This window comes from Pteropus medius, unplaced genomic scaffold (assembly GCF_902729225.1).
Source record: "Pteropus medius unplaced genomic scaffold, Ma_sr-lr_union100, whole genome shotgun sequence".
NCBI lineage: Eukaryota > Metazoa > Chordata > Mammalia > Chiroptera > Pteropodidae > Pteropus > Pteropus medius.
In genome coordinates, this window is record NW_024342469.1 from 4,245,861 (window position 1) to 4,270,222 (window position 24,362).

Sequence of the window (24,362 nt, forward strand, 5' to 3'; positions counted from 1 at the left end):
TTACAGGCAGGGTGGTTAGTGTGATGAGATGAACTTGGGCTCTGGAGTCAGAGATGACTGGTAGTTACTAGCAGTGCTACACAGGGAGGTCACACCTCTGTGAAATGCAGAAAATTTGAGCCCCTCACAAGGTGGTTTTGGGGGCTAGATAATTAACTCACGTAAAACACAAGAGTGGTGCCTGTGCCCATCCATAGACTATGAGCTCTGCAAATGTTTTGTTCCTGCTCATTTACTCTGGTCACTGCCGTAACCAAGAGGGCATCCAGTCTTGGAATTACCCATCCTGTAAGATTAGGGAGACTTTGCAGTGTCCACCCAAAATTATGTCTCCTAAACATTCCCCGTCAGAAAGAGAAGTCATGGGTGGCCTTTCCAGGGAGAATCATCACACTCTTCTTCTGGTTCCTTTTCCTACTTACATACGTTTTAAATAGTAAAGAGAAATTTGTCCTTTGGGGAAGACTGACATGGCCGTGCTGGGCTCTGAGGCAGGAATTTGAAAGTAAACGTCAGACTCGACTGTGTGGACTTGGGAGCTGTTCAGAACACATGGGAAATTGTATCTGTGTAAAGCTTAATAAAATATGTTTATGTTGATTATATATTTATCTTAACTTTAGTTTCATAATCTTTTTTGGAGGGAAATAATTATTTTCACTTACAAAAAATTTTGACTTTTACTTAAAAGTAATTTCAAACCTCCTGAAAATTTGTGAGAAAAAATAAGAATAGTACAAATAGTTACCTGTATGGTATAGATAATACCAAGAACCCTTTACCCAGGTTTGCCAGTTATGGATATTTAACCTCATCTGCTTCTCCTGTGATCTGTGTGTGTGTGTGTGTGTGTGTGTGTGTGCGCGCGCGCGTGCGCACACATGTGCAAACAATACTATACACGATATACATGATATATACATAATATTTTTTTCTGAACCGTTTGAGAGGAAGTTGGTTATATTATGGTTCTTTCCTTCTAAACACTTGTATGTATTTCCTAAGAATCAGAACTATTCTTTTATATAATCACAGCACAGTTATCAACTTCATTAAATTAAGCGTTGAGAAAATAATTTTATTTCATCAACAGACTGTATTGACTCACTTGACCCAATAACGTCCTTTATAGGATTTTAAATTTAGAAATAACTTTTTCTGCCTTAAAAGTATATGAATGTAGAGAAGTTTACATGACACTGAGAGGTTAAAGCTCTGCTGGGCCTCAGCGTCTTAGGAGCTATACCTTTATATTATATATTTATACATATGTAATATATGTTAACACATACAATACATATTAACATACATATGTAAAATATATATTAGAATATATTTCTATAAATTTAACTTTATATTTTAGATACATCAGATTTTAGATAATTTTGTAGACAACTTGTTGACTTTTAATTGAGCACAGACCGGCACTCATGCTCTTTGACCTTGGTTTACTGAGGCTGCATGTCAGCTCAGACACCTGCATTAAGTAGCTGTGTTTACCAGATGCCCATCGCACTGGTGGTACCCTGTCTTACATCATGAAACCTACTGTGCTGTCCACTACCTTGATCTGAATTCTCTAACAGGCTCCCATTCCTCTTGTTTGACTGTAGATCCCCCTCACCAGCTCTGGTGCCGTTCCGTACCTTGAATTCCTGTCCAGGTTTGGCGGAATTGACCCAAATATAAACGTTATAAAGAGGTAAGTGTTTTCTTTTTTTGATCATAGGAGAATATGAAATTGGCAATGATGAGAGATAAGACATAAGGTCATTGGCGCTAATCACGTCAGCAGATATAAATGGAAAATGTGTTGGTGGAGCATCCCCCGTGGAACTTAATAGCATTAATCCTCAGTTGAAGTTTATTTAGAGAAGATTCCAACATCTATATAGCATATACTTAAGAAGGGAAACGATACTGTATTAAAAATGGAAACAGCAAATGAAAGTCAGATTAACATTTTATGTGCAATGTATTTCAGATTTAGAAATAGTTAATTTTAACTTTGAAGTAAAAGTATTAAGATGCCAAATTTGTTCATTTTTATACATTTTAAATGTCTTTCATTGGAAAGTGAACATAGTTTGGTAGCTGGAAATTAAACATTTAAAAAAAGGTCTTCGTATGAGCTCTTTTATAAAAGTTTCATAGCTTTAGCATAAGCGTGAGGCTCATTTGCTTTCTATGCAAAATGCGAGTGTTAAAGGATGAACTTTGATTCTCTCAGCTGTAAAGTTTTTTCATTCTAGTTTATGATTTATAAAATTTTGTTCTAATAAAAAATTATTCAGATTACCTATTTCAAATGACTAAACCTCATTTTTTCAGGAATTGTGGAAACAATTATAAGAATTAAATTTGGTCCCAAAACATTAGTACATTTGAGTATTAAAGCTTTCATGATTGAATCCATCACGGATGCAGCTTAGGTGTGAGAATTAGTGTGGCGGGAGGAGGGGGAACGGGAGCTGCTGTCCAATGGGTATAGAATCTCAGTTTTGTAAGGTGAGAAAATTCTAGAGATCCGTTGCACAACAATGTGAATGTTGTACAACATTTAATGTACTGAACTGTACATTAAAATAAAATGGTCGAGATGGTAAATTTTATGTTATTTTTTTTTATTTTTTATTTTTTTACCACAGTTAAAAAAAATTAGTGGAACAGTTCCAACAAGACTGACAAAGTCTTATCCCCTCCATGATCTGGGACTTTGCCATGCTCTGTTTAGTTGATGCTTAGTAAGTGGTGGACTAACATATGTCTGGGCTCATTCAAAAGAGTGGCTCGTTCTCTAGACTGCACACTATTGTCTTAACCTAAAACATCACCGTATGCAGGGTAAGGTTTTTGGGCGAGCAGTAACCTCATTTGAATATTCTTTGTTGAAAAAGCTAAACAACTAGAAAAACTGAAAGCTGGAGAGTTCTGTGTGTGTGTGTGTGTGTGTTTTATTGTGAAACATTAGTCTAATAATTTGAGATGAAAAGGATCATAAATTACTTCCTGAAACATAAAAAGCTAAATTTTTATACTGTTTGAAAGATTTCTAAATTTGAAGCTAAATTCTCTTTATTGTTGAAGATGATGCATTATAGTGAATGGAGACTTCTCTTTCTAGTAGCATGGTAGAGTTTATCTATAAACAGTACTTCTACTGAAAACAGCTAAAATGCTGGTTAAAAGATAAAATATTTTAATATGTTACTGAGCTGGTAAGAAAGTAACTAATCCCCAGAGGCTAAAAATGAGGTGAAAATTGGAATCCAGAAAAGTGAGCATTCTAAAAAGCCAGCTATTGCCTTGAGGGCATTGACCAAATCCTGGTGAATTTGTGTGTCAGTTTTGTTGGCTGTTTGGAGTGAAGGGGACAAGAAACAAAGCCTAGAGGGTCTGCCCAAGGTGGAGAAACCTAATAGAAGATCAATACATATAAAGTTGGGACAGCTCTGCCCCACAGTAAGGATAAATTACAAACACAGACCTGCATCACAGAAGGCACAATGAGGAAACCTACCTGTTTTAACAATGGCATTGGGTGAATAGACTTGATTTTCATGTAAGTCTGTGCCTGAAATAATGCTACTTCTGTGGTTTGAAGAGTCTCAGGCTAGGAATTTACTTAAAACTGGTCTTGGACTGGGTATGCCCTTCTGTAAGGAATACATCTTCAACCTAGCCCTTAAAGAATGTCCACAGATAAAGTACCAAGTAACAATAGACCACAAAAAAAATCTTGAAAACATATGAAGAGACAAACGAGGACTGCAAACCAATAGAAACAATATCCAGTAGAATATTGGAACTATCAGGTACAGAATCTAAAAGTAGTATTTTAATATGCTTAAAGAAAGGAAAGAAAGGATTCAACATATGAATACAAAACAAGAGGCAATAATCATAAAGATTTGAAGAGCAAAAAACAAAATTTCTGGTACTGAAAGATATAATAATTGTCATTGGATAGGTGAAAATAGTGGATTAAACACAGCCGAAAAGAGGATTAGTGGAATGGAACATAAATCTGAAGAAAGTATCCAGAGTGCAGCACAGAAAAACAGAGAGATACAAAATATAGAAGACAGGAATAAGACATGGAAGATGGGAAGAAAAGGCCTAACATGCTTCTCATTGGATTTCCAGATGTGTAAGAGAAAGAGCAGGGCAGAGACATATTCGAAAAGATAATGACTGAGAATCTCAAGCCAGATAATAAAAAGAAATGCATATCTGGACGTATCACAGTGAAACTACAGGACATCAAAATTGAAGAGAAAATCAAAGACAGTGAGAAGGAGAACCCAGTTGACGTCAGAGGAGTGACAATTAGCCCGACACTGAAGCCCGAACAGTGACAGTGAAAGGTATAAGATCATGGAAATATCTCTTCAGTATGCTGAAATACAACATTTGCCATCTTACAGTTCTATGCTATATTTGTAAGAATAATAATAAGAGCTTTTCCTGTGGGAATCCCTCTCCTTGCCATAGTATATGCTCATCCATTGATAACAGAGTATTTGGCAAAGGGAGAAATAGCTGGCGTCGTCGTTTGTGGTGTTCAAGTTTGCCTTTCAACTAGATTTTGTATACTTTCTTCATACTGTCTTGGATAAGAATAATAGGCAGCCTTTGTACTCATTGAATTGTCAGGTCTTTAGACTTGGGCTAAATCATTGACTGAGTTGCAGCTTGAGTTCCCTGGATTCGTGGTGGCGGGACTTATTATTCTGGTTATAGCACTTCCCATCTGGAAATGTGGTTTGAGAGGTCACATTTTCTATCAGCCCAAACTTGCTGCCTTTGACAACATAGAGTGAACACAACACAGAAATGTTATACCACCTGTTCTGCCCTGGACATCTTAGCTTTACTAGAACTGTCTTAAAAGTCATCATATGAGGAAGTTCCTGAACACCCTACGGTGGTTGATTAAGTCGAGAGCAACATGAAGTTAAAAAGGACATTTTGCTTCTAAAGACATTGAAAACCTGGAATGATATCCAAAAATCTGTGCCTCTGAGTATATGAAAGCTGGTAAGGATAAATGTGGGACTATTTTTGTATCTAGCATAGCAGACTTCACATCATCTATAGTAATGGTAGTATCATCATCAACCCTTCAAACATCCAAGGAATTATTCTATTTAAAATGAGTAAATTGAACGTTTTTGCTTCTGATGGACACATAGGACATTTCTGCATATAGACTGAGTATCTTCTGCATATTAAATAATCCATATGGCACTTGGCTCCAAGCTACCTCCCTAAAAAATAACTACAACCTTCTATATATAAAACAATTAAAACATTTTAGTCGAAGTTTTTAAAAGCTTTTTGAGCATCACACAAGATGACTCACCACAGAGTTGTGAAGAACTTACTGAGGAGCCTGAGAATTATATCGAAGGTAAATTCATTCACAAAGACCATGTATTGGCCTTTGGGCTTTGGTTAACAGAGCAGATGTGAAGCTGGTTCTAGCAGGTAGACTCTGGTAAAGAAGAAAGGAAGAAAGAAAGCTTTTGACCAAGAGAAGCAGGATTTGGAAGGGAAAGAGATCATTTGCTACAAAGAAACAAGCTGCTGAAGAAACTCCAGAAAAGGAACTCATACAAAAGAAAAGGAGCCTTCTGCGTTTCGTCTTGAATTTGTATGCCTCTAAAAGTCAATTCCATTTGGACAGCTTATTCGAATTTCTGAAGATGAAATACATGATTAAATCAGCAAGCAACATTTCCAAAAAATAAAAACTGAGGGTGAAATAAAGACATTTTCGTACAAAAACAGAGCTTGCTCATGTCCTACAGATCTTGACTAAAGGAAATTCTAAGAGACTCTAAAGGTAGAAGACAAGCCATCCCAGACGGATCCACAGGGCCTCTGTGGCCTGGCTGTCCTCCCCGACGGGTGCTTCTGCTGTTGTCCTCTTTGTTTGCTGTGCTCCGAACCCACTGACCTTCTAGTTGTCCCTGTCTTAGGGTCTTTGACAGGCCGTTTCCTCTTCTGCAGCACATTCCCCTACAGCTCACTCTTCCCACACCCGTTAGGTTAATAGTCAATCTAGAATGTGAGCACTGCGAGGGCTTTATCTGTTCCAATTATTAATGTGTCCCAAGCCCCTAGGACAGTGTTTAGCACACAGTAGATGTTTAATACATATTTATTTAATAAAGGATAGAAAAACCAATAAATGACACCTATAGTCAGAAACTTGAATGAGTTTCACGGACACAATACTGAGTGAAGGAGCAAGAAACAAAAGAATACATCTATTCATGTAAATTAAAACAGGATAAGTCGACCTGTATTTTTTAGGGATACATACTGAGGTGGCAAAAATTACAACCAAATAAAAGGAAATGATACCTTCGGTGCTCGGGTGGTGGTTAATTCCAGGAGGAGAGAGAACCTCGTGGTTGGAGAGGCACAGACCAAACGGGGGCCTTTCTGTGCCAGGCTTCAGTTCTTGATTTGGGTAATTGTTAAAGAGGCGTTTGTCTTCATTATAATTAAACTGTGTATATATGTTGTATGTACTCTTCTGAAAATGTGTTACATTTCATAATAACAACTTAAAGCTCAATGAATTTAATAAGCAGATTAGACACAGCTGAAGAAGTAAGTGAACTGGAAGATCGGTCAGAAAAAATTAGTCAGAGCAGCACAGAGACATGGAACATGTACTTGGAATATGGTAAAGAGAGGAATGAGAGATGGGACTGGGGGTAACAGCCAAAGAAACAATGGCCAAGGATTTTCCAGAATTTACAAAAGGTCTATCCTGTGGATTCGAGAAGCCTGTCTCAAGCAGGATTTAAAACAGGGGTAGAGGCAGAACCCCAAAGACAAAGAGATCTTAAAAGCAGCCAAAGGACAACATTTAGACAAAAGTGACTTCTGAAGAGTCCTACAATAGATGACTGGCTAAAGAAGCTGTGGTACATATATACAATGGAATATAACTCAGCCATAAGAGGAGATGAAATACTGCCATTTGCGACAACATGGATGGACCTTGAAATAATCATACTAAGCTAAATAAGCCAGCCAGAAAAGGTTGAAAATCACATATCGCATACGTGGGATATAAACCTAAAAGCAACAAATGAACAGGACACACAAACAGAGACTCATGGACATGGACAATGGACTACTGGTTACCAGAAGGGAGGGGAGGGGGAAAATAAAAAAATAAAATGCTAAAAAAAGTTATGTATATATAGTATGAAAAAAAAATAAACTGGCAAAAAAAAGTGACTTCTGAACAGTGACAGCAGAAGCCAGGAGAAAAGAGTGGATTAATAGCTGCGATGCAGTGAAAGGAAATCACTGCTATCCTAGAATCGCGTACCCAGTAAAAATATCTTTCTGTATTTTCAATATCGAAATAGAGACATACTGAAACTAAAGTAGGTTTGGCCCCCAAAAGACCCAGTAAAGCAATTCTAAGGTTCCAGTTCAGGTGGAAGGGGACGATCCCAGGTGGAGGGTTTGAGAGGACGCAAGAAGGAACGGAGAGCCAGGACGGCCGTGGCGCGCCCTCGGGGACTCGAGATGCCTGCTGACTGCAGGAAGCACTAAGGGCTGCAGGCGACACCGACAGCTGTTTTAAACATAGGAGGTAATTAAAACACCCGATAGTGGTAATATTAAAATCGAGAGGAGGGACTGGAATTAAACATTCCAGAGTTGTTAGATTGTCCAGTAGGAAGATAAAAGTTTTGACTAACTTAGACTTCGAAAAAGTGTGCAGGTTATAATTACCAGAGCAACCATTAGCGAGATGAAAAATGGAGCGAATAACTCCCGAACTTGTAGAGGCAAACGAGTGGCATGATAAAAATGGGGTCACCCCAAAAGAAGGCAAGAAGGAGCAGAATGGGCAGGGCAGACAGAAATCCTAAATGTATCAGTAGTTATAATAAATGTTCCACTTAAAAACAAAGACTGACGAGAAAACGAATAGTAAAATTGATTAAGAGAAAAACCGAAATACATGTTGATAGAATGGATGAAAGTGATAGGACTTAAGAAGACGTACCATTCCAATAAATACTAAGGAAAGCCAAGTCACTAAGTTAATATGGGATAACAGACTGGTTCTGAAGCGGACACAGAGGCGGAGTTTGGGGTGCAGGGTGCAGATTCGGGAAGACACTGAAGGGAGGAGGGCTGCTGGGGATTGGGCAGAGGGAGAAGTGGAGCTGCCACGTGTGCCTGCAGGCCGATGACCTTGACCATCTGGGGAGGAAGGTGAGATGGGGGCAGCGGGGCTCCCCTGGCACAGATACTGCCCCATTTCTCCAGCTGATGGTGGGGTACACAGGCCTTTGCCTGATTTTTATCCTTTAAATCTTGAACATACGTCGCAAATTGTGTTTTCTACTTAATACACAATTAAAACAATATTAAAATATTACATTTAACAGAGAATCTGAAGATTGGATTCCTGGCAAGGCTCCAACTTCAACTTGAGCGTGGCACTCAAGTAAAGAGGGCCCCGAGCCTCAGTGTCCTCCTCTGTAAAATGAAGTCCGGTCCCGTGTGAAACGCCCGGGGGCTTCCCTTCACCCCATTGTGACATCTGGATGCTTTGTCACTGCCTACAGGTGTCGGCCTCCGCTCGGGACTCACCCGTGTTCCTCCGCCTGCCTGTGGGGCTCTGGGCGCCCCGACCTCCCGCGGTAGCACCCCTGGGGTGTGCCAGCTCCTGCCTGCTCTCGGCTTCATGCTGCTGCCAATCCCTTTAGCTTTGCCTGGAGCGCTTCTCCGAACAGACAGCCCCTGGCCCCTCAGCCTCTATCCAGATGACCACTACCCCACCTTCCACAAGTCGAGCCCCCTCCCCATCTCCAGCCTCTCCCCGTGCCCACCTTCGATTTCTCAGGGTACCTGCTAGTACTTCGGCTCACATTTCTTTTTCGCTTATTTCCTGGCTGTCACTGTCACTAGCCTTAAGCCTTTTCAAGACTGGGAACAGTGTCCTGGGCACGGCTGTGGCCCGGGCCTGGGCGGAGGTGCTGGATGAGCGCTGTGCCCGAGGAGCAGAACGCCCTCCTCCCTCCCAGCGTGCTTGTTCCCAGGAGGGACTCAGAGCGCTTTATGGGTGTGTGGACAATGCACAATCAGAAATAGTTGCTAAAAAAAAGCCGGTGGGGCCAAGGAATGGTATAATGGTGTAGACACACGTTGGCCATAAAGTCCTTTACAAGTGACTGACAGTGTGCCCGAGTGGCCTGGGAGCCCGCAGAGGTCAGAACGAAGGGCGGCAGCAGAGGGGTGAGGGCCGGGCTCTGAAGCCAGACCGCCGGGGTCTGGGCCGGGCGCCTCCACTACCCCACCCGGGCCGGGGCGATGGTGGCCCCTAACCCTCAGAGCTGTCGGAGCATCGCCTGAGGTGCGGCCCGGCCATGGCCGATGCTCCTTGAGCGCAGGCCCTCTTTACTCGGGTCCCGCCCTACCCCAGGAGGAGTAAATGCCCTATTTCGTTTTTCCTATGAGGTAGCTAGCCAACTGAAAGCTAGGTAACTGGCCCAAGCTCGCGCTTCTGGCAGATGATAGTGCACAGGAAATACCTTGCATTTAAAAATATGTGATTTCAAAATCCGTATAATTTAATTGCTGCATGTCCTATATAAACATTTTTTGGTTAAAACACTTTAACAAAAAGTTTTTCTTTTTGTTTTTAAGGGGCAGTGGAAATGAAATAAGTTGCCGTCGGACGTTGAAAGAACTTGAAATCCAAATAGGAGAAAAGGTAATAGAGATCTTTAAAAAAAAACAAATCTCCCCCCACCCTTCGTCAGACGTGGTTGTTGGCAGAGGTAGGTGATGTGAAGTGGGCCGCGTCTTGTTGTCCGTTCTGTGTCAGAGTCGCCTGACTGAACAGTTCTCACCACAAGCCCACGTGAGAGCCCACCCCCAGATGGCTTCGACGCCTCAGGTGGCAGCTCTTCAGTGACGCCAGCAGAAGTCCTGGGATATGAATTCCTTTTGTATTAACTTGAGATCACCATTAGTAGGGCTTGTCTTCCTGTTTTTGTCTAAGACTGAAGCAAGAGAAAGAGAAAACGACTTTAGAAAGAGAAAACGACTGCTTTTCAGTCAAGAGCAGCACGGGCCAAATACCCAGGGAGACTCAAAGGGGTGGGTGCCGAGTGCGGAGCCGGGAGAGCCGCAGTGCGCGTGTAGACAGGGAGCGTGCAGCTTTGTTCCTGTTCGCTGATGGCGGTTGCATGTCCCAGCGCACGGCTCCGGAGGGAGGACATGTTTATGGCATTCAGGGGTTGGAATCAGACCCCTTTTTAAAATGCATTTGAACCTGTCAGTTACACGAGCAGTTTGAGAATCATGGTTTAATTTATTTGATTCAATATGTTGGTTTGAAATGTGACAAATTTTCTTTCCTTTTTGAACTCTTCTGAGATTTTCATACATTTGGAAATCAAAAATAGCCAGAAATCCACAAAATGTTTGTCTGAATTTTCCTGGCTGACGCCATGAACACCAGAACGTTCGTCTTAGTGTGCTAATGTTTTAGCATTATGTGCTCCTAACAATCTAGTTTCACTGTAGTTTATATCAGTGGGAACCTGGTATAATGATTTGCTTCTTCTATTGTGGTCTATTTGTTACCGTGTAAGAAATACGTAACAGAGGGTCTGGGAAAGCATGAGTCCTGTGTTAAAGGTTACATTGTAGGAAAAGAAACATAGAAGCCATGTTTCGAAGCCCTGTATTACAGGTGCTTCATCAATTTGAAAGACATGAGTCTGAAGTAGCGAGGGTTCTCGAGCTCAGTTCTCGAAAGATCTGACTCCTGTGCAGCTACTTGGGTGAGTGGGTCAGGGCCCTGTCATGAGACAGGTGGAAGGGAAAATCCCAGTCACAGTATTTTCTCTAGTGACAAATGAGATATGGAAATCCGGAGAAAATGAAGCATACCAAATGGGTGATGTTGGTCAAAAGACAACGTGGCACAGAATTTCAGCATTCTGACCAGGCCTCAGAGATGTGGCACATACGTATGTGAAGAAGGGGTCTCGAATTTAAGCGGAAGGGAAAGTAGACTGTGGTGAGTACACGGATAAAAATAACGTGAGGCGACAGGCAGCAACAGGCAACTGATAACATTATATTTCTGAGAGACCTGATGAAAAAGCAGGCATACAGTGGGCGGTTCTTCTTTGACCAGTGTTTGGTGCTGTCTCATTTCCAAATCCTGTATGTCTCTTTATAGTTTCTACGGACAAGAATTAAAATATTCTTTTATATATATATAAAAGAAATATGTAACAGGATCGATAGTATCGACGGTGTATGTCCTTAATTTGTCTCTTCACAACGTGTTAACCATGAAATTCTCCTGGAGAAGTCAGTGGTTTATGAATCCATATAAATACCGTTATGAACTCGTAATGCAGCATGACAGCTAGTGTGGTGTGCAGGGGCACCCGCCAGGGTTGGGAACCACGAAAACAAGGCTTCGTGGAGGAAAGCTGACCAGAACTCCACCAACAGCCGTTCTCTCTTCTGAGCCCTTTTTAACCCAGCCCCCACCCTGGGAGGAGCCCCCTCACTGATTAACAGCGAGTTTCAACCAATGCAGCTTTCATGCGACTTCCGGTGAGAACACAAAGGTGACGGTAAAAGTCTGAGGAACAGGGGATTAAGATGACCCGACATCCCAGGGCAGCCCAGGCAGGCAGGTAAAGAGGGACGAGACTGACCTTGGGACTCAGTCAGATGTAGGTTTCTGCCTTGGCGCTCTGCCATTTACCAGCCAGGTGGCCTTGGGCAAGTCCTCGTCATTGCGTTTCTTCATCCGTTAGCGGGGATGATAATACCCACCCTGAAGTGCTGTCGTGTGGTTAAGAGCATCCACTGTAGAGTGCCTGGCCGCCAGCTGTTGTCACGATCCCTCCCGGGCTTCCTTTCCGTGCGGGTAGGCACACAGTCGCGTCTGCCCCCTTCCCTCCCACCCCGGCACGGGCTGGAGTAACCAGGTCTGCTCCTCGGCTGTTCGCTGTGTGCAGCAGCGTGTTTCCCCTGAAGACTCTAGTCCTGCACGTGGTCCACGCGGAGCGTGGAGACGGAATAGCTGGCAGTCATTGGAGGGGGCCCTTCGGACACGCGCGGTCGTTACTGGGTGATCACTGCGGTCTGGGAATGAAAGCATGTTTTAAGTATAAGTCCACATGGCTTCCTAGAGCCAAGAACGCATGCAAGTGCCTGAGTTTTGGGAGCCAGACTTTGCTAGATGGGCAGGTGTTCCCTCTTTCCTAAACCAACCAATAAGTCACAGCTGGAGCCCGGCACTGACCGAACCCCGGTGTTTGTTTTCCCTAATCGTTTCCTTCCGCAGTGAGCCTGGTCTGACCGCTGCTTCCTCCGCCTCTCCCTTCTCCCTTCTCCGCATGTACGTACACCTCCAGCGTGTGTTCACGTTCGTGCTCATTGCCGGCCAAATCCTCCGGCTCTCTGAGTCTCATTGTCTCCATCAGTCGAGGGGAAGGTCAGATGGTCTCCAGGTCCTGTCTCTCCGTCTTTTGGTGTTTGCAGTCCCACTTCACGTGCGGGGGCTGCTGTCTGATCCCATGGGGCCCTGCGTTTGGGGAAGAGGCGGCTCCTTAAGCCCAGGGGTGGCGGGGGGCCTCGGGCGTTGACCTCAGGCTCCTGCGGGTCCGGTCCCGGTTTAATCTGCACTCAGGCTCCACTCGGCGGGCACCCTGGGCCCTGCACACACCTCACTTGCCTTCACCCTCTTGGGCCCTGCTTTTCATTTGGCTCCTTTTCTGTGCCTTTGCCTGGGCATCTCCTTGACTGGTTCTCGGGTTCGCTGGTCCTCAAGCCCTTTGCTCTCATGGTCTCCTAGGAGGCAGAGGGGTTTTGTGGGCGTCAGGCACACATCCAGCCTCTGCGGCTTCCTACAGGTGGTCTTGGACAGGCCTCTCTCTCCCTGCGCTGTGCTTCCTTATCTCTGAAGTGGAGACCACGAAAGTTGCCTATCGGGGTGGCTACAAGTCTGAATGAGAATAACATAAGTGAAGCCCTTGGCATGCCCTGCCTCTCGGAGGCCTCTTAGGAAGGGCGCCCACGCTTCCTTTGCGGTCAGCGCGGGTGACTCTGTTGTGTCTGTAATGGGCCCGCTCCGTGACCGAGAAGGCTATTCGCCATCGCCATTCGTTCCAGCCAGAGTCATCTTTCTGTCCAGGTAGCATCTACTTCGAAGGGGCATTTGGGAGTTTTCTGTCCTTATCGCTCCCTGGCATCCTGACTCCTCCGTCTCTGCGCCCGCTGCCTGCCCCCAGGGCCCCAGCTCCATCCTGGAGCGGTGGCAGTGTCCAGGCCTCAGGCTCAGGTCCTCCCGTTCTGCGTAGATCCAGAGGACTAAAGCAAAGCCTCAGTGTGTTGCCCGCTCATGAAATTTTGGTCTTTTTCCTGTTTAATCTTTTGCAACTCCCCACGTGAGGGGAGGCGGAAGGGAAGAAGAGGCTGGCAGGAAGCGCGTCTCCTCTCGCCGCGCGAGGCGGGGCGCATGCGCAGTTCCGAGAAACAGGAAGCCGTTCGGACCTAGTGAGGACACAGCGTGAGGACACTGTGAGGACACAGCGTGAGGACACCGCAAGTGTTTAGGAATGCCGAGCCTCCTCCCCGCCTTCCCCCCACCCCAACAGAAAACTCTTCTTAAGAGAAGAGAGAATGTAAGAATGTAGGATACAATTAAAGACATTAAAAAAAGAAAAAAAGAAAAAAACACATCCTAAGCCCCAGGCTGTTTGCTCTCCTGCCGTCTCCACCTAAGCCAGGCACAGTCTGTAAACCTGGGTGCTGTGACGTCAGAACATCTGGTCTACCCAGTCGGGCGTGACTAGTGTGTCTGTTGGACACCGAGTGACTGACACAGGCTTATGGGACTACCCGGGTGCCTTGGAGGTTATAGATGTAGCCTTGGTCATTCCAGAAGCAATTAGTAAGTAATTAAAGGTACCGAGCTGCTCGCTTGGTCCGTAACATCCACGAAGAGGAGACGCAAGTGATGGGTAGGTTTATTTTCTTATATAGACAAATTTCCATCAAAAATGAAATCTAAAAAATTACGGCTTGAGGAATAAAGAAACAGTTGCCAGAATCACAACCACCTCATAAACATACCTTAACGTTGTAACACCGCATTAGCATGAACAAATGTACTGGAATGCAGACTGTTTGCCTAATAAGACGACTGTGTCAAACTCAAAATGAGGCCATTTACTAAAACATACAAGCGTTCGGTTAATTGGCAGTACTCTCCTAATCTCGCTTTTATCAGGTCTACCTTGGTGCTCTTGGTATTAATTGCCTATTATAGCAGGTATTTGAACACATCTTCTCTTTCATCTGAAGAAAATATTAGCATATCGCAGAGCTGTTGGGACAGATTGCATCTGAGGCACTTTCTCCTCCCCGCAGAAAAGCCTATCAATCATAACTGAATATAGTGATTAATAATGTCACAGCTCTTACGCTCGTGTCTCGTGCAACCGTATGAAGAACAGGGCTTACATTTTGATCTAGAGAATTTCACATAACAAAATAATCAGTTGCCATTTAAAAAAAAATGATCTCGAAAACACTTCTACCCCAGACCTATTTTTGGTTGCTCTATTATTAATTTACTAAAGACTTCATCGGGAGACAAAAGCAAAGATTCTGTTATATGAGGATTTGTAATTATTTCGGACTAAGTTTATTTAACAAATAATAATATCTTATCGTATGTGGCAAATCAGTAGTACAAACAAGATTGTGGGGGTAAATGTTTAACACAGTGGGGTGCAGGGGAAGCGGGCTGGAGCACTTGGACTTCCCTAGCTGAGTGTGCGACACACACAGCCGAGTGGCCCAAGCAGCCTTTCTGCAGACTGGTCCGTCCGTGAACCGGGGAAGCTGTTGCAGAGTGCTTGCGGTGTTGAGAGAGTCTACGTGAGAATAACCATGAGGTGAACTTACCACACTGCCGGAAGTGACTCAGAACGTCAGGAGTTTGCATTTCGAGGAGATGAGCCGCATGGAAAGTCGAGCGATGATGCATTTGAAGCTGCAGAGGGGAAGGGAGAGAGGGCGATGTGTTGACGGTGTCTGCGTTCATGCCTCCGTCTGAAGCTCTGGCCGCATCATTGTTCACAAGGAAAATCAGAACTTGGACTCTCCTCCTCACCCCCCAAGCTTTATTCCCTTGACCACCCCTCCCCCCCCACTCTCTAGTAAATGGCTTTGCCGTTCACTGAGCCATTCAAGCAGACACCTAGGACCAACCTTCATACCCATTTCCCCGCCTGGCCCCTCTCCCATGTCTGGCCCGCCAGCCAGTCCTGTTGGCTGTATCCAGAGGTCTTTTCTGAACCCCCCCACCTCTCTGCATCCCACCGCCATCGCCGCCCCCCGCCCCCTTTGCTTTGTCAACAACCCCTGGACTGCTTTTCCTGTTCCCACTCGCCCGTATGATCTGCGTTCCATCCGACACCCAGAATTAGCTGTTCCAGACGTGAGTCAGGGCCCTGGAGACCCCCCTGGGAAGCCCGTGGCTTTTGGCTGCCTGGCTCACGGCGCTCACCACGAGGGATCCCTCCAGGGTGGTGTCTGAGTCACTGTCGACAACTGTGTTTTCCTCAACACTCAGAGCATCCTGGGAGTTTTGCTTGCTTGTTTACTTGTTTACTGCTAGGATACGTGTCCCCTGGGAGCGGGTGCCTTCTCCTGCTCGGTGTTGTGGCTTCAGTGCCAGATAGAAACCCAGTGACTAGTTACTGGATGGAGAAACAAGCTTCGCATGGGAAGTGGCCAGTCATGGGGACAGCTGGGGAAGCAGCCTCTCAGGCTGGAGTCAGAGCGGGACTCGGTCCTGTGGTGGGGGGAGGCGCACAGGGTGAGGTGCGGGGTAGCTTTCGGGGTCGCGGCCTGGAAATAGGGCCGGTGGGGAGATGTCGGGGCAGCGGGCAGATGAGCTCGTGACTATCCCGAGCCCAGTTCTGTCTCTCAGGGCAGGGCGGGACAGACCGAATTTGGAGGGGAGGCTGGAAGAAAAGAGCGGTGTCTCTGACTTGGGGATTAACCCTAAGGCACGCTGCAGGGTGTGGCGGTGGGGTGGCGGGGTCTCACGGAAGGCCTGACAAAGGGACTGTGGCCTGAGAAAGGGGTCTTAGGCGGGTGTCAGCAGTGCAGTGGACACATGTGAGAGAGCAGCTGGGGGCGGGGCCCCTGTGGTCAGACCTCGGGGTAACCCGGCACTCTCGTCTCCAGTCACCACCGTCAGCCTGCCCTGGCCGAGCGCCTCTGGCCTGTGGGGGACACATCGAGTTCCTAGGAGGTGACTGGCTCTCCCCTCCTGGTGAGCAGCTCTGTCCTGTGAGCGACGCCTGTGCTGTCTGGGGTGGAGCCCGTCCTACGAGCGTGCGCTGGGTTTGCAAAACAGGAGAGAGAGACAGGAAATATTTCTTCTAGATTTGGCACCCTTTTAAGTCCCTAGATATTTAGATTTGCGGCTCATTTTCATAGCTGTGTCAGAAGTTCAATGGGTAGCTAGAATTTCTTACTAGAAATCTTTAAGCCATATGTTGCAGGCAGACATTTTAAAAATGAAAATCAAATGTGGGGAAGGTTTACATGGCCTGTGGTGCATATGTATATAACAGCAAGTTTTTCTTTTCACCTTGGCTGCAAGGAAACCCGAAACTGGGTGTTTGGATTTTCTGCTCCGTTACAGCAACTATGACTTTCAGGTTGATTGAGCTCTTTTCGCGTCAGCTCCCTTTTCTCTGTTTTCCTGGTTCTCACTCAGATGTCTCTTTATGTAAGCCTGCTCACGTTTTGGTAAAGGCAGGGTTTGCATACGTGCGAGAAGCAACCGCCGAGTCCCCGGCCCCTGGGGGGAGCACTAGCCCCCTAAGACAAAGAATCGCCGGGAGGCACGGAGGTGCCGCCTTTGTTAAAGGTGAGGGATGCCTGCCCGCTCCTCCCACATGTCCCCAAGTCGAAAGTGTGCATTTACGAGGTTCTGAATGCAGTCTAATTTTTTCCTATCTGGTTTGGCTCATCTCTACCAGCTGGTAAATAGGAAACGTTCGCGGTAGGAAGCCAATGCTCTGCAGAGTGTAAACAGATGGAGTCGATGTAAAGTGACGAGTTAGACTGTGCTGCTGAGAATATGGAGCCAACACTCGGAACAGAACAGTCAAGCTCCTTATTCCGTTCCAGTTCGTTTAGTCCTGAATAGCGCGTCATATCTGCACAGCTGTGTTGTTCTTTCTTTCTCCTCCTTTCTTTCTTCTGGGTTGATAATGACAATTTCAAAGAAAAACTTTAATTAAAGATTTTATACGAAATAGCCGAAAGTAGAATAATAAGGAAAATGAGCGTTGATGTGTTTATTGTCAGAGAACTCCTTTTTCATGGTTTCATTAAAAAAAAATTTACTCCTTAAATTTAAAATGGATTTAGTCGTGGTGACAGAAAGGTGCCAGACTGCCAGCAGCGGGTGCCGAACCCTTCCGCTTCGCTGCAGAGCCAAGACCTGGGCGCTGCTAGCAGCCCCCTCCCCTTGGGGTCCTGTCCGAAGGCAGGCGGGTGGGGTGCGGTGCCGACCCCCTTCTGCCAGAAACCGGGCAAGAAAAAGGTGGTTCCGGGTGAGGAACTGAACAGGAAACAGCTAGACAGGAGCTAATAAGACGACGGTCGTGGAGGGTTTAAGTTCCTGAGCACGGAGGGGCTTTGCCTTCCTCCCGGAAGGGCCACGGCAGGGCCAGGCCCTGAGAGCGACGACTCGCAGCCCGCGTGGGGAGAGGCTGGGCCCCAGCGCCAAGGCCTTGGGTCTTCCCTCACATCCGTTAAAGTCTGGGTGGTTGTATTTATTTGGGTTCATAGCTTTCCCTCCTGCAGCTCAAAGTGCTATAAAAAGAATTTTAAACAAAGAACTGTAGAGTAATAATAACATCCACTGTCAGCAGTTTACTGAACCATCTGAACTCAGTGGGGTACGAACACGAAGCGGTTTGATTCTTCGCTTCGCACCGTTCTGAAGTGGGTGCTAGCAAATCTGCCTTCTTTGTCCCTTAAGGATACCTTAGGCTTTCTGGTCACATTTAGTATCGACAAGGCCAGCTCAGGCTAATCCAGTTTTAAGCCTTGAGGTGAGAGCCAGCTCAGCGGGCTTCTCCGCCCCTCGTTCTGGCTCCAGGGACCTGCAGCTTGGGGGCATGGCTTGCTTGCACTTCCGTCTCTCCCTCTTTCTGCTTCCTCTCTCCCAGTTTGCTGGGTCTGTGATGAGGGCTGAGGAAAGGGAGAGTCTCTCTCCCTCCACGCGTTCCCTGGGCCCACGGCAAGGCTGCTCACCCACAGGGCATGTGGGGAGCGATCAGCGCTCCGGAGGCCTCGAACCAAATTGTTTCCTGGCGAGGACGGTCAGCTCTGGGTCAGCCCCTCTCCTTCTCAGCTCTACTCCAGGCTGCTCACGTCCCCTCACCTATGAGCAGCCCCTGGGAGCAGGACAATTCAAGCTTCTATCTTTCTTGATCTCCACTTAACCCGTGGAAAGTCCACTTGTCCTTTCCATGCGATAATAGGCATGCAGATTGCTCTAATCCACCCCTCCTGCCCTGCTTCCTTGTCTCTGTCCAATTCTTGGTTCCTGTCCCTGGGAAGATGCAGAGCAGATCACTGAGTCCACTGGGCAATAGATGCCCACCTGCCCTTTTTCAGGCACCTCTCCTGTCTATGCAAGGATTTCCTTGGCTTATGAAAGCTTCCTCCCCATGAACGCTGCAGTTGCCCTGTCCGTCCATCCATCCACCCACCCATCATCTACCCTTTCCTCTGTCCATCCATACATCTATCCATTTATCTACTCATCATTTGTCTGTCTGTCCATCCATCCATCTATCCATCTATCCATCTATCTATCCATCCATCTATCTATTTATCTATCATCTATCTATCTATCTATCTATCATCCATCCTCCATCTTCCATCCTTCATCATCCTCCATCCCTCCATCCCTCCATCACTCCATCACTCCATCATCCCTCATTCCACCCATTACCCATCTGTTCATCCACTCAACAAACAGTCATTGATCTAGGCTCTGTTCTTAGCCCCAGACTCTTGCCCACTCGAGGCCTTCTGCCTTCTCAAGGCTTATGTTAACTTAGACTAGGCAGCAGGGCAGCGAAGGGGTCGGAGGAGTTTGCTGGGGTTGGGGGTAGTTGTGCTGGCTCAGCCACTTACTGTTCTCCCACACGAGTGTGTGGCTTCTGCTTACGTGGATCTGTCCTCGGCCTTCGGTCGCAGTCAGCAGTTGTATCACACCACATTTGCTAAGCATGTCCCCGTGAAGCACCGGCACACACGCGCTCATTCACCTCACCCACACACCGCTGCAGCACCTCGTTCACCCGCATTTCACAGATGAGGAAACGGAGTTGAGAGGAGTCAGGCCGCCGTTCCAGGTCACCTGTGTAATGGCGTGGAGCTGGCGTTCCGAGTCTCATTTCAGAGCCTATGGCTGGGAATGCACTATCCTGCCCCAAACTGTGGGGCCTGGCTGCCTGTGACGGGCCGGGACCGAGTCTGACACAGGGGTAAGGAAGGTGGCTGGGCAGAGAAGACTTTGGGCGACTTCCGAAGAGGCCCATTTCCTGGCGCCTGAGTCTTTAAAGTTGTACCTCGCTCTTCTTCTGGCTTTCTGAATCCTCGGTGCCTCTGCTTGTGTGTGTGTGTGTGTACGTAAAGCCCCCGACACTTACCACCCAGGGCGGAACAAGGGTCGTAGACTTACGCGGTAAAGGTAGTAAACATTTTTATCTTTGGAGACCGGCTGTTCTGCCCACTTGCTCAACTCTGCCCATGTGGAGAAGTAGTCAGAGGCAATATGTAAATAAATGGTGTAGGTGGGCGCCAGTTACATTTACTTAGGATCCTGAAATTTGAAATTTACATAACTTTCACATGTCAGAAAATATCATTCTTTCGATTTTTCCAACCATATAAAAATTCAGGAACTAATGTTAGCTTGCAGGCGAACGAAATAGGCAGTGGGCAAGAGTTTGCCACCCCTGGAACGCGGGAAAGGAAGTCGGGCTCCCATAGGGAGTGGAGCGGGGATGGGGGTGCAGCTAGGAGAGCGCCCTTTCTCAGGCCCGGCTCTGGCAGTCACGGCCAAGACCGCATCTTCTTTTCTGAGATGGGCACTGGCGTTGCAGGGAGGAAGCAAGAGACAGTGGCCCTTGTCCTATCGTTAACTCGCACCGTTTTCCCCTCTCCCCTGTGGATTCGTGGATTCGGCGTCTCCACTCCTACCTCAGAGCAGTGGGAGTCTGAAGGGTAGGGATGGAGAGCCTGGAGCTGGGTACCAGATCCAGGCAGAACTACACCAAGATGTCAAGACAGAAGTCAGGGAGCCAGTGATCAGATGGAAATGGACTAGGGAAAGCAGCAAGGGAAGCCACCGGATCCTGCCCCAGAGGGGACAGTGGCAGGTGTAGGCAGGGCCTCCGGCAGCAGTCACAGCGTGGTGACTCGCTCTGCAAATACTGGCGGGCACGCACTTTCCAGGTGCTGTCCTAGGCCCCACGATGCAGCGGCAACAAAACCAAGTCCTCCTCCCCGGAGTTTTCATTTCAGCGGAGGAAGAAAGACAACCAACAGAGAAAGAAACGTGGCCCGTCCAGGTGGCCCGTCCAGGTGTGGGTGAATGCAGAGGAGAGAAACGAAGGGAGTGGTGAGGGCAGGATGAGTTTGTGCTTCAGCACGGGCAGGTGGCGGAGGCAGGACCGGGGCCGCAGGAGGGCGGAGTGGGGGCGCTGTCCAGCAGGAGGCCGGGCCGCCGTCTTGGGCAGTGAGTGTGTGGTGTGTGTGAGCAGCAAGGAGCCCAGGACCCGGAGCGGAGTGGGAGGCGAGAGCAGGAGGGGTGAGGTGAGGTCGAGAAGGCCTGAGGGGCCGGTCAGACCCTGTAGGGCTTGGCAGGCTGGGCCAAGGCGAGGACTGTCCAGCCCACGCGGGCCCTGCTGTGCTTGTGACCTGAAGTGGTGCAGTACGTATGAGCCAGGGCCTGTGGGGGCAGGAGCTCGTGATCACGAGAGCAGAGCTGGGGTGGAGGGTCAGGTAAACAGGAGGCTCAGAGACGATTGGCTCCTAGTGCTGACTTGTCCCAGTTACACCAAAATGGCAGATGTCTAGCTGGCCTCGAAAGGCGTGGATGTTCCACACCACCCTCTTTCCCTTTTCCCCTCCCATGCTCTTCTCCCTTTACAAGGCAGCGGGGAAGTGGGGCGGGGCGCGGCATGGTCACTGTGACCCCCGCCATGTTGTCCTTCATGCCTTTTTCTTCTCTCCCGCACGGGACGAGGCTCACGCACCGCGGCCCTAACTTAGTTGCCTCTGATAAGCCTCACCATGTGCAGCTCGCTTCGGATCCTGCCAAACTTTGGTCTGACACACGGTAAGGAACCTGGAGACATACCTCTGGCGGGCGTGGGTTCTGTGCCAGCTGCCTTCCCTCCCACAGTCCACGCTGGGGATCTGCGCGGGCTGCTCCGGGGTGTTAGAAAGCACAGCGCCTCATGCCCTTCGTTCCACGGGGGCAGCGAATCGGGACGTGGCCGCGGCCTGGGTGCTGGAAGCAAGTGCCTGTGGCTGGGGCTCTGTTCTCTCAGAGAAGTGACAGAGCTGAGGTGGACACTCCGCCGGCCGATGCCACGCCCGTTCTTCCTCGCTTGGTACCCTCAGTTTCGGATGCTAACTTGGTCTCAGCCAGGGCCCTCTGCTTGTGAGAAGTGGGAGGCGTGCGTGCCGCTTAGCACAGACTTTGCGCGCAGCCGACATTCAATTACTATTTGTGCAATTATATTATTGTCATCTTTATTGCATTTGACATTGGCCCGAGGAGGTATTTGCAGGTGTGTAACCAGGCTCCCTCAGTGTGGCCTTTTTCCCAGCAAGCGAAAGGAAGATGGACTCATCGATCCACTCAAACAAGTGCTTCCTGAGCCTGCGCACTCTGCCAGCTGCTGTTCTGGGCCCCGGGGTGAAGTGGTGATCAGCACGCTGCTCTCAGGAAGCACAGTTGCCCGGGGACAGTCACTGCAGACAAGTGTTACGTTCATTTGTGAGAAGTGCTTCAAAGAGGAAACGAGGGTTGGGGGTGGGGCCCTAACGTACAGGTGTGGTCAAGGGGGGCCTTATTGGTGAGGTGACACTTGGGCCAAGACCTGAATGAAGTAGGGGAGGAGCCAGCGGCTCTGGGGAAGAATGTTCCAGGCAGAAGGAACAGCAAATGCGAGGGCCTTGGGGCAGGAGGCAGGGGCCCGAGGGGGGCGGTCCAGGGCATGCGAAGGCCTGGGCTGGGCAGCTGGGGGAGGTGGGGCGGGAGCGCTGCCACGAGCCAGTCTGAGCGGCCCACAGGTTACGGCGGGAGCTGGTCTGCACCTGGATGCGATGGCGCCTCTGGAGGGCTCTGGGCAGAGGGGGCCACGCTCAGACGCTCATTTACACCGGATGCCTTGGCCGCTGTGTGGAGGGATAGCTGAGTTCAGTGTGGGAACTGGAAGACCAGCTGGGAGGCCCTTACATCGCCCCGCAGAAGGAGGGCTGCTAGGCTCTCGCGATGGACCGGGTATGGGACGTGAGGAGGGCCTGGCAGGGAGGGTCTGCCGTGTCCCGGGATGGGGGCTGGGGCAGGTGGTGTTTGGTGAACCTGGGGTGTCTGCTAGGCTCTCAAGGTTGATGTCGCTAGGCACTCAGTTGGACATCCTAACCGGGGCTCACATTGACGCTGGGGCTGGGGACAGACCTCTGAGAGCCACCAGCTGGTCTTTAAAGCCACAGGCAAGCTCCAGGAGTAAGTGTGGTGAGGGGAGCAAAGATGCCCGAGGACATGGGCGTGGGGGTGGGAGGGGCCATGGCTGGCCAGTGGTCTCGAGTAGGGGCAGCCAGGTGAGAGCTCGAGGGCCCGTCCTCTCCAGCCGGAACGCATTTCCCTCAGAATCCGGCTGCACTTGGACTTGGTCCGGGACAGGACGGGAGAACCAGACTGTCCAGGATCCGGCCCTCCCGGCCGCTCATCGCTCTTCCTCCACAGTCCCGTCTTGGCCTCACACCCTGCTGTGGAGAACGCCCTCCCGCCAGCCTGGGAGGTCGCCCAGTGCTGGTGCAGTCAGCACCCAGCCACCCCTCCTAGCTCAGATGCCACCTCCTGCAGGAAGCCCGCAGAGGGCTCTGGCTGAGTGCTTGCTCTCTCCTGCGAAGGCCCACAGCTCCTCGTGCGTCTCTGTCATTCGGCTCTTGTTCCCAGGGCCCATTTACTTCTATGTCTTATCTCCTCTGCAAGGTGGCGTAGTTAAAGGATTGATCAGCATCTAGCAGGGTGATGTTGGGTGACTCATGTAGCCTCCCCGAACCTCAATTTTATCGAAAAGTAGGGTCGTGGTCGTACTGTCTTCCCGTGGGTTGGGAGGAGGCAGCCACGTGGCTCCGTGCTCAGCACATGTAGCGTCCCAGTGGGTGTTTCTCGACTCTCAGTGTAAGTAGCTTAAGGGCAAAGCACAGCTCATGGCTCTCTGCGTCCCCATGGGGCCTGTCCCAATACTTGCCACGTTCGTGTGCCCAATAAAGATACATTTGCTGAATTTGGGAAAGATCTCTATAAAACTTCTCTGTAATATCTTTTAAAAATTCAGAGGAGTTGAAATATAGTCGTATTTTTCATTCAGCTCTTAGTTCCTAGTTTGCATATAGCCACGAAAAATAAAAATTGTACAAGTCCAGGTATGCCAGAACTGTAGTTTTTAAGTATCAATTAACAAAAAAGATTTTTCGTATGGCTTACAAGGGAACGAATTGTGTATGAGATTTACTGCTTTACATCAGGAAGCGTTTCTTAAAAACCTACTAAGACCGTTTACAGAGAAAATGGCCTTGAAAACATTCGATAAATGCAAAGTGTTCTCTTCTTTTCCCATAGACATGTCATTTTGCAGTACCTACGACTGTTAGTTTTTGAAAGCATTTTATTTTATAAGAAGCATTTAAAAACTTTCACTTTTTTTAAATGACCGTTTTGGTTTTCAACACCGGATCTTTTGACTTTTCCTAAATCACTTTTATACACAGATTTTCAAAAACATTAAAACTGTTATCAAAGCTCTTAAGCTCATCGACGCGAACAAGACCGGTCTGATCCAACTGCACGAGCTGAGGAGGGTTCTGGAGACCTTCTGTCTGAAGATGGAAGACGATGAATTCAAAAAGTAAGTGAGTGATGGCGTGGCGAGCGACCGCTCAGTGGAACTCGAACCCAGTTTCCAAACGGGACATCGGGCGCAGTG

The 24,362-nt window shown here is 48.0% G+C and overlaps 1 protein-coding gene and 1 long non-coding RNA gene across 2 annotated transcripts in view; one reads left to right on the forward strand and one right to left on the reverse strand.

Moving 5' to 3' along the window:
- Positions 1–24,362, forward strand: part of EFCAB6 (EF-hand calcium binding domain 6) — a 184,416-nt gene that overhangs the window by 22,799 nt on the left and 137,255 nt on the right. The window contains exons 6-8 of the mRNA XM_039863013.1: positions 1,614–1,702; positions 9,697–9,763; positions 24,148–24,284. Coding sequence (XP_039718947.1) covers positions 1,614–1,702; positions 9,697–9,763; positions 24,148–24,284 — 293 coding nt within the window. The remainder of the gene's footprint in view (positions 1–1,613; positions 1,703–9,696; positions 9,764–24,147; positions 24,285–24,362) is intronic.
- LOC120602907 (uncharacterized) lies at positions 11,977–15,486 on the reverse strand. The gene is made up of 5 exons (XR_005652905.1): positions 15,400–15,486; positions 14,998–15,085; positions 12,752–12,876; positions 12,433–12,610; positions 11,977–12,168 (listed from the first exon to the last, which is right to left on the reverse strand). It is a non-coding gene; the product is annotated as an uncharacterized LOC120602907 (long non-coding RNA).